The following is a 10,443-nucleotide window of genomic DNA, read 5'->3' on the forward strand; positions in this document are numbered from 1 at the left end:
ATCCAGGTACTTCGTCATCGCAATAACCAGATATGGCGGAAGTCATTTTGGCTACCCAGGTAAATAATGTTGCCTACGAAAGTGCTATACTTTTGCAGTTCTTGGTTAGCATGTAACTCAATACAATAAGCACTTTAGAAGACATCAACGGAGCTTATTTGTTTAAGTCGCGAGAGCAATAATGGCACCCACGAGGTCGAATTACACGACAAGGAAATTGAAGCCATCCAAATAAATTACTTTTCAAGGGGTCTAGCAACGTCACCTAGACAATCCAATACTGCAGCGTGCCACTTCAGAATACGCACCCCAGTGTTTCAGTGGCTCCTGGGCGGACATTGCCTATCAACGCCTAACCTTATCAGTGGAGCATTCTAATCTCACATAGCCTGGTCCTCAAACAAGGGCTAAGCTTACGACGCTTCATACAATAACCTGACAAGATGTGTCTTGTCAAGCCAGTACTCTGAAGAAGGTCAAACATTCATTTTCATGGCCTTAAGGTAGTATTAGGCATTTTGTTACGGGTGTCAGGCGCGAAGATGGCCGACATCCACACGCGCAGCGGCTTCATCCCGCTATCAACAGACGAAGAGAACGACGGGCGACCCGAGTCTCCGTCCGCAGCACTGGCGCACTCGCAGTCTTCTCTACTGCATCAAGTATCACACGTGCCAAAGCTCACGTTGCTGAACGGTCTTGCGCTCGTGATCGGTCTACAGATCGGATCCGGCATCTTCACGGTGCCCAGCGTCGTCTCACAGTTTGTGACAACTCCGGGCTGGGGCCTCGTCGTCTGGCTACTTGCTGGCGCACTGGTATGGACTGGCGCTGCTAGTTTCATCGAGTTGGGCTTGCGTGTGCCTTCGAATGGAGGTATTCAGGAATATCTCCGCGCCAGCTACGGCGGGTCGGGAGACTTCATGGGTTTCTTGTTCACCTGGACGTGGGTTGCTATAGCGAAGCCAGCCGCGAATAGTGTCATTGCTACGATTGCAGCGAGCTATCTGACGCGGCCCTTCCTTGGTGACGATGCTCAGCTCGGGCCCTGGCTGTCAAGAGGCATTGCGATGGGCTGCATTTGCCTGATCACGACTGTAAATTGCCTAGGGGCTACGAGTGGCGCAAAGGCGGCGAATATTTTCCTCGTTCTCAAGATGTCTGCGCTGTGCTGTATTATCATTATAGGGGCAGGGGCCTGGCTTGGAGGCAGTGGTGAAGGTGTCCCAAAATCCGAGACTGGCTGGTTTGGCCTGCCTCCCGAGTCTGAAGAGCTACCTCTTTGGCAGTGGATTGGGAACTTTGTCACTGCCATCTTTGGAGCTGTGTTCTGCTATGGAGGTTGGGAAACCGTTGGTTTTGTTCTGGGTGACATGGCCAACCCTGGCCGCGATCTCCCTATTGTCATCACAGGGTCAATGATTGCTGTTATTACCGGGTTTATTCTCATGAATGCCGCAATCTACATCTGCTTGCCGTTGACAATTATTCGAGCAAGTACTACAGTTTCAGTGGTAAGACTTACGTCCCGTTCTCCTGAAACACTGGGCTATCGCTCCCACAGCCGCAGCTCCTCGACTTGGAACTAACCAATGATGCCGAGTAGGAATTCGCGAGACGCATGCTTGGTTCATGGGCTGGTATTCTGTTCTCCATCGTCGTCTCAATTTCGGCAATGGGTGCCCTCAATGCCAATGTCTTCGCAACAGCACGCTTGTGCGTCGCGGCCAGTCAAAGGTCCTACTTTCCTCGTGTCCTAGCAAATCTTCATTGTCTTTCAGAGAAAGATGAGGCTGAATATCTGGAGCACAAGTTCCGCATGCTGCCTTCATTCTTACGGGGTGGTGTGACCAGGTTCGCCCAATGGACAGAGTCTCTTCGCTGGCATCGATCAGTTCCGATGTGAGTCTTCCTTATTCTCCAAGAAGCGGTCAGTATAGTGCCCGGGCGCGGTTTGACTCATGCGGTTGCTAGTTATGCCTTGATACTCAACGGCACACTTGCGTCTTTCTATGTTATCATTGGCAGTTTCAACGGGCTTGTGACACTGATAGGTGATTTGGTCTCCCCGTGTTATAAGGTCTTTTGACTAATGAGAAATTTTCCTAGGACTTGCGGAGTATGCGTGTTTCTTTTTCGCGGTGCTGGGCCTCCTTCTGTTGCGCCGCCGTGAGACGCATCAGTTGAGTCAGGCCGTCCATCCCAGTTCCAATTATAACACATGGATTGGGAATCCAATCATCTTCACCGTCGTGAGTGGACTGCTTATTTTGCGAGGAGTCATGAGCGATCCATTACAGGGCCTCGCCATCGGCTTCGTGGCATTCTCCGGGGTGGCAGTCTTCTATTTGAAATTTGGGTTACGCGGCTTCGGGGCGCCTGTCAGTGTGTAATTTGTGTCGTGGGGTGCCTCCGAAGACATACGTCCAGGACTGCAGCCTTGCCCAGCAAAGACGCAGCCTTGGCCACTGGTGGCGCGCGCTTGCACCAAGCCTACCTGGAAGACCTTGCGCGTATCGAGTGAGCTGTTTCCTTCTGAGGTGGCCTATCATGAGACCCGGATGAAACAGGTGAGACCATGGCTCTCCTGATATGCCAGGTGTCGTGGGTCGCTCCTATGGGTTGACCATGCGAGACATTCTCCCGTCTCCTCCTGCAGCCTCGCGGGAAGCTAGAAGCGCTAGATCGCCGATAGCACCGTGGCCAGCGATCTGGGATCGTTGAACGAATCTCAAAATGCTCTTGGCTACTGGCCTCTGAATCGGTCCATAGAGCAGCTCGAGCGGCCCACGACGTCAAGTTGTGCAACTTTGGGTAGCAACACACGTAACTTCCGTGAATAATATCCGGGTTGGCTGATGGAGCCGTGTTGCACGTTGGGTGACATGACTTGATTTGGATGGGGAACACGTCAAAGTCTGCACAAAGCCAGTTGCACAGCAGGAGCAAGACTGGCAAGCACCAGGGCAGCCATGTAGGTAGAAATTGCAGTCGCCGTGCGTGTGGCTCGATGCAGCTGCATTATGTAAGGCTGTATACCCCTAGACATGACTTCATGTAAGGTCGCTTCTGCATCATGACTGGTCTATGCAGCTGTTGGATACCTACAGTAGTGATTACTCCGAGCTGTATGATAGCCAGAAAGGCGACCAAACGGGTCTTCCCAGGGCTATTGCCATCAAGGCGAGGAAATGCAGAATGCGTTGCGTGCATGCATACGGACTGTTCAAGCATCCACGTCCCACCGGCGTCAATCTTCGCTGAAAGGACTTTTTTTGATAACGCAAGAGAGCCATTAGTCAACGAATCGGCCTGATGGAGGGCGAGGCTCGGGACTTCCACTTTTAGATCGATGGTTGTGGTAGTCGGAGACGTTGAGCGAGGGCAGAGGGTGGGGATCATTTGCTCGAACAACGGAGACTTACGCACTCGCCCACCGAGTCTACTCTATATCGGACAAAGGAGACGTGATGTTGATGGTGTGCGACAGTGTCATGATCCTCTTGCATTGGTCCGACGCCCGGCTATTGTTGGGATTTATCGTTGACCATCCGCTTGGGTGGGTTAAAATGTTCAGGTGAGGGTGTGCACCGGTCGGACAAACAAGAAACGAAGAGGGGACCGGGAGATAGCATAGCGTGTTCTATGACAGTCAAGGTGAGGCTGGCAGGCAGGCAGACGGACAAGATAGACACCGAGGGGGCATCACGAGCATAATGCTACTATACACCTACCCAACTTTAGAAGCTCTAGGTAAGGGTAGATAGGCAGATAGACTCCCACACATCTGCGAGGTGATGCGGCACCGCAGAGTACTGCGCTGTACCTACATGAGGCACGGTTCTTGAAGCGAGACTAGGTCTTACTGTGTATTGTCCTAGCAATTGGCAATGGCAAGGTGAAGAGAGCAGCAAGGAGGGGCGGGCCTGGCCGAGAAACAGGCACTTGCAACTTTGCTTGTCTCCCGCGCTCCTCTTGTTCGCTTGTCTCAAAGTGACTTGACTTCAACTTATTAGCGCGTGCTGAAACAAAACGCTTTCGGTTGACGTATCTGTCACCTTCCCCTTGTCCTTCCCCCTTGTCCTTGTTCTGAAGAGGTCCGTCGGTACCTTAAATGGTATTGCGAGTCCCGGCTCCGCTGCAGCTGACGGGAGCTTCAGCGAGAGGCAGAGCACAGAGCCAGCTTAGTCCCTGAACCCTGCCAACGCAAAGTTCCCAGGGCTGGCCTGGCTTCTGGCCAGTCGGGAGGTTGACGGGAGTTGCTTCCAATGGAGACCTTGTCAGTTCGTCAAGAAGACTTCCATCCCAAACTACCCTCTCCAGTCAAAGCCACTCACTACGCTCTCAATCAGCCTTCACACCACCAGAACACACGTACATCCGCAGGCAGCCCACCCACGCCGACCCCTCCTTGGCCCCTCCCTAGCCCCTCATCCTTCAATGCACGTCTAAGACTAGCACGGCTTGGGCGCGCATGGAATGCCTCTCTACTGCATGGTATCCGTCTCTCCTCGCGGCTTTCTCGATGGCCGATCTGTCACTGTCTCCTCAGGCTCAGGCTCAGGCCCAGGCGACTGCTTGCTCCGTACTGTGTGTATGTGAGTGTGTGAGTCTCTGGCGGACCAACAAGGCGTCCCTCTAGTCTGCCCTGGCACCACCTCTACGGGCCATCACCGTCGTGCGACGGAAGCTGTGGACACTCGTCGAAGGCATGTGCACCATCAACGTCAAGGGACAGCGCGCCACAGCTGCTGTTATGCGGGGTGCAACACGACGGGAATCGTCAGAAACGGACGGCGGGCAGGCTGTGTCATTGTTAGACGAGCAGTAGTAGTAATAGCAGCAGCAGCAACAACAGCAACAGCAAGCAGCTTCGACGACGACGGATGTACTGGCGGACGCATCATGCACGCTTGTCCTCACGGCAGCTTACCTACGCTCGCTACAGTACGAGTACTGGCTACGGCAGACTAGACTAGCAACTGCAAGGTGCAAGCAAGTGGGTATCTCGGGTTCTGGACACAGACATATAAGTCTCTTCACCTACTGCAACAGCTATGTCATACCTCACTTTCGCCTCCCCTTCGCGTCCCATAGACAAGAGAATTTTTCTGTAGATCTGATGAAAAATTAGTTCTTCTTGCTTGTCCATCACTTATACGTGCTCGATTATAATTATCATCGGGTTATAATATCCTGGTGGTATGAGTCCACATTAGGTCACTCGGTATGTATGGCTTCGCTGCGCCTCACTTACACCCATACCACACACCTACCGCGTAGGCGGCTTTCTTTTACCCCCCAGCAGCTGCAACTGGCTGCGCAAGGCTCCCATTCCCAAAGAGAAAAGGGATCTCCCCCACGACTTCCAATCCTTTCCTTCTAAACTTCAACCTCAATTTCTACTCGCCGCTGACCTGCTCTCACCGTGAGGTTTCGTTCCACCGCAATTCTGAAGTAGCTCAGTCACATATAATTGGTGGTAATCACAGACGTCAGAGCCCAACCCACAGAGACGAACTAAGACAGCAGTTGCCGGGATCGTGGGAACTGCTATTTCTACGCGAGGCTCCGAGTTGAGCGTGGCCCTGATCTGCGCCAGCAATCGGCCTGTCAATCGAAAACCATGTCCCCTCGTTCTTAAAGTGGAGTGACAAGCACAATCCACAGCAGATTCATTCCAGCATGCCAGAGCTGACCGACGTCGAAAATCTGTTACAGACGGGACACTGGACCACCGCACAAGCTAGGAGTCCGGCACCGTAAGAATGCTCCTTTTTTTCACATTGACTCCCACAGACATAAAGAATGGCGATGGCGGTGCTGACCGCTTCGTGTCATTGCAGGTCTTCAGTTCGAGCTAACCAGGCCATCCCAAGAAGCTTCCATGACAAGGACCTTCTGCGGCGCTTCCCTCCCCCGCCCAGTGTTGAGGATGAGGCCGAGTCAATTGCCAGGGAGCACGGCGGGTCCGTAGTCAATTCATCTAGCGAGGAACCCAAGTTTCCGGGAGATGTTGATCAGCACCCCATCCTTTTGCCGGTTCATGAGAACAATCCGGAGCGCCGGTTTGTGCTCGTCTCGCCCTCGGAGACGGCCGAGGAACAGGACCCCATTATCGACGGCGGAGCTGCGGACCCACTACCACAGCCGAAAGAAGAGTACGAAGCAAACACCTGTCGAAAATACGTGTTGCTCGATCCAGAAGAGGAGGAAGCCAAGCGGCCTCAACCTCAACGGCGGAAGAGTCGGCTTGAACTTCCCCGTATAGAGACTGATGTGCACCCTAACCCTCGATCGGCCAATTTCCACAGGACCAGATCAGCCACCTATATCGATCAGAAGCCAAGAGACTACTTTGATCGCCAGAACGAGACATCAACGCCGTCAAGAGATGTGTTCCTCTCACCACAGACTGCTAATGTCATCAAGCATGCTACTAAGGGCCGTGAGAGGGCTTATTTGGATTTCAACCCCGGCAACAATGAAGCGAGTGCTCGCAATCGGCCTTCTGCCAATGATCCCCGGGCCGTATCCACGAACGAGAGGCGAAATGGTCCCCTTAAAGCGTCTTACTCACCTGGTGCACCCTTGCATAAACGTGCTAGCTCTGCCATCGAGGTGCCCAGAGGAGAATTTCGCCGGACATCGGATAGGTATGGCTCATATCGGGAAGAAATATCCAGTCCTCGGTTGAGAAGAAGGGATCCATCACCACCGCCGCTGGACAGGAAGCGGTCTTCACCACCCCGACGGGAAAGGCGAGACTCGATGTCTGAACGCACACTTCCAGAGCGAAAGAACCTATCTCGGCGGAATTCTACATACGGCAATCGGCCCTCTCCCCCAAGAGATGATGAGCTGCACTACTCAAGTGACGAGAATGCTAAGCGGCAGTCGTCTCGACGATCTGAAAGACGGAAGTCATTTCTGTATCAAGAGAAACCTGTAAACCTACTGAGCCCTGATCAAGCTCGCCCGCCGCCCTTGATCCGACAAAAATCTCGGACTACCACACCATTGGCATCGCCGAGAGTATCGCAGACCCAGTTCCCGGACCCGGAGCTCATTCCCAGCCCACGGAGCTCACGAACATTCCCACAGGCGAGAGATCGACGCCAGTCTCCTGAGAGACCGGTATCTCCATTCTCGTCGGGTGATTCGCCGTCGCCTCGTAGCAGCTCCAGATTGCGGATGGATGACAATATTTCCAGTTCCCAGGCTCTGTCTCGAACCCCTAGCATCAAGTCCAATGCAGGCACAGCCACATCCAAGCCGGTAATTATGCCAATACCCATCCCCACCAACAGCAGTTCTTCTCCAACTGAGCGGAGACGGTCGCCCATTCCGCCACCGTATGCTCGCCAGAGCTCCTTAGAGGCCAGCCCGCCCCTGACACCCCCAAAGCCATACTGGCAACCTGCGCCCTTCCAGCCCCCATTCACTCCACCCCAGAGCACTCCTTCGCAAAGCGGAACTAACCTGGACCAGCCAATTGTCTCCTACCGCCGGTACTCAGAAGACGTTAGTCAAGGAGTGCTGCCCGGCCTGCCAGACTGCCCACACCAGACGGCTGAGGCAGGATATGAGGATTGGTTAACGCTGCCGCGGTGTGACAACTTCAACCTGTGCCGTAGCTGCTACGACCAAGTGTTCGCTGGCACGGATTTCCGCTCACACTTCATAGCCGCTCGTCGCCCGAAGGACAAAGAGATATCGTGCGACCTGGGAACATCTCCTTGGTATCGCATTGCCTGGCTGATGACACGCAAGTACCGACACCCGGACTTGCGTCTCCTGCAAGGCATTGCGCACGTGGAAGCCAAGAATCAACCTTGCTCAGGGGGCCATATGGCAGTCCGGACTTGGTGGAGCATCAAGGATCCGTATAGTGGCCGCTGCATCCAGGACTTTAACGTCTGTTACCATTGTGCAAAGGCAGTCGAGGTACTGTTCCCGAACCTGCTCGGCGTGTTCGTGCCCGTCGACTCGCCCGGCCCTACCCGGGACATCTGCAGCCTGCACTTCGCGCCGGACCGCAAGCGCTTCAACCTGTACTTCGACCTGCTGGAGGGCACGTACGACCGCGCGGTGGCGAACAAGTCCGCGCCCAACATCCCGCAGCTCGCGACAAAGGTGCGCCACATGTCCTCGGTGGGCGAGTGCGCGCGCGACGACGTCGTGCGCGGCGGCGCGTGGCACATGATGGAGAAGCTGCAGGAGTTCACCGTCTGCGAGGAGTGCTTCCACGACGTCGTCTTCCCGGAGCTCGAGGCCGGCAGCATGGTCGCGCGCAACTTCTACCAGAAGCCGCAGCGCCTGCGCCGCGCCGCCTGCCAGCTGTACTCGCAGCGCATGCGCGACGTGTTCCGGCGGGCGTGCCAGAAGGACGACTTCAAATACCTTCAGGTCAAGGTCAGGGAGAGATTGGACATTGAGATGGATATCAAGAAGAGCTTGCAGAAGATTGATGACCATGGGCCTCAAGAGGCGTTTCGGGAGGAGGTGGAAAAGTTAGTGCGCGAATGGCGGAAATGGGAGTAATGAAATATATAGGAGGGGAGCTTAAAGGGTTCAATAGGCGTTTTACCTTGTGTGTCACGAGTATGAATATGACGATAAAGTTGAACGAGTAGATGTCAGAACATACAGCGAGGTTCGTTTCATATTTGTTAAGGGGTTTTGTACAATTGTGCTTCATGGTAGCACCACGCACCTAGGTATGATATGGAGATTATGTAGTGGTCTTATCTACCATTTATTCATTGGATTCGTTTGCCTCAGCCTCCTGGTTCTTGTTCCAGTCCTCCTCGGAGATGCTGAACGAAGTTGCCAACATCACCATTGAAGCCCACAGTTCCGACTCTATAACGAGATGGCACAGCTCCAAACCGAGGAAATTCGCGACGGCCGTCCACGAGAAGCACCGTATGGGACTGAGATCATAAATGTCCGCAATGGGCAATCCGTGCTGCATGCGCCACGACCTTGCAAGAAACCGTAGCGCGAAAGCTTCGTACGGCGCGATGAGTATGTATGATGACACGACCGTGAGTATGTCTGTTGCGATAACGGACGGAAGTCGTGTTAGTGCATTGTCGCGGTAAAGGGGCTCCTGTCGGACAGTGCCCTGTTCGCCGCTTGTATTGGGCCGCAGCTCGGCCGACCAGAAGCCCGTCGTCGGCGTGTCTGTCGACTCAGTGGCCTCGACGTCGAAGCTGATCAGAGTAGCACTGACGACTTCTGTCTCCTCGTCGTCGCTGACATATTCATCGCCGCGACTCGAGAACGTGCTCTGTCGCCTGATGGCACCGACGGGTATTGCGTCTGCCGATGGAGGCGCCTGGCCTTCGAGGGCTCGGATGGTGGCCTCGTCACGGATTAGGCCCTCGACAGACTCTCTCGCTATCTCGCGAGCGTTTCTTGCTTGTGCATCGCCAGCAAGGTCCCGTAAAGAGGCGGCAGCGGCTTCTGGGAGAGTCTCAGTGGCGTTCACTTGCGAAAGTCGATTTGTAGTAAATGCTTTCCGGTTGATAGGACTAGGCATGCGATCGTATATGCGAAGCCAAACATTCCTTGTTACGTAGGTCCAGAGCCTGCTGTATGCCCAGAAGGCTGCAAATGGAGCCATGCTCAAGGCAACGCCACCAACCCATTGTACGACGGATGCGGGAGTGAGGGAAGTAAGTGGAGGCGGTGCAGGAATAGGGGATGTGTTCGAAAATGGAATGAAGTATCTCCACCTCGGAAACCACGAGCTCGATGGTATGAGACCCATTCTCTGCATGAAAACCCATATCTGAAGGTGCATCCGCACATATGTCAAAGCCGATCGAAGACTATGTCAACTTAGCTTATGTCGCAAAACGTGGCGAAAGACTTACAAGAAATTCTTCTGGCAAATCCCAAAGGAGAAGGAAATCTGCTTCAACGCGTGGTTAAGAGCAAATGCCGGCAGTCCAGTGAGAAGGATACTTGATGCGGATCTTTGCGTATGCTCATACTTAAAGAGGTCATAGAAAGGCACATTGGCGTATTGCCGGTATAGCTGGAAATTGTTAACAGATGTCAAATTTCAAAAGGCATATTCCTGAGATAGGTACCAGTATTCGTTGGCGTAGGCCATTCACTCCCCAAACGCCTCCTATCTCTAAAGCTCTGCCAACGTTGAGGAGGACGCGACCAACATCATCGTCGCGTTGATCATGCTTGCGGCGACGTACAGCCTCTACTTTAAGCTCATCGGCGGTATTCTCAGGCTCGGCAACACCAATGACAAGCATTACTTCGTTGTGTGACCGTATCACATCCTTGTTGATGCGCTTAGTATCCGGATTCACCGGCCGACCCCGTTCATCATATAGTTGAACAGGAGCCCTTATGTCGCCTTCACCATCTCCAATTACAACATCATCATAAGGAGAGCGGCCCTACACAGTACAG

The 10,443-nt window shown here is 53.7% G+C and overlaps 2 protein-coding genes across 2 annotated transcripts; one reads left to right on the plus strand and one right to left on the minus strand.

Annotated features, from left to right (window-relative positions):
- Positions 1-7,851: 7,851 nt before the first annotated feature.
- Positions 7,852-8,544, plus strand: UCRPA7_3080 (putative nuclear matrix protein; the record flags this gene model as incomplete). Its single annotated transcript, XM_007915556.1, has 1 exon — positions 7,852-8,544. The coding sequence occupies one exon, from the start codon at positions 7,852-7,854 to the stop codon at positions 8,542-8,544; it is 693 nt and encodes a 230-aa protein (XP_007913747.1).
- A 214-nt stretch (positions 8,545-8,758) lies between these two features.
- Positions 8,759-9,547, minus strand: UCRPA7_3081 (hypothetical protein; the record flags this gene model as incomplete). The annotated part of the gene is made up of 1 exon (XM_007915558.1): positions 8,759-9,547. One exon carries the CDS (start codon positions 9,545-9,547, stop codon positions 8,759-8,761), a length of 789 nt encoding a protein of 262 aa, XP_007913749.1.
- Positions 9,548-10,443: the final 896 nt, after the last annotated feature.

Source organism: Phaeoacremonium minimum, assembly GCF_000392275.1.
Source record: "Phaeoacremonium minimum UCRPA7 unplaced genomic scaffold PA7_03_scaffold_222, whole genome shotgun sequence".
In the NCBI taxonomy this organism is placed as follows: domain Eukaryota; kingdom Fungi; phylum Ascomycota; class Sordariomycetes; order Togniniales; family Togniniaceae; genus Phaeoacremonium; species Phaeoacremonium minimum.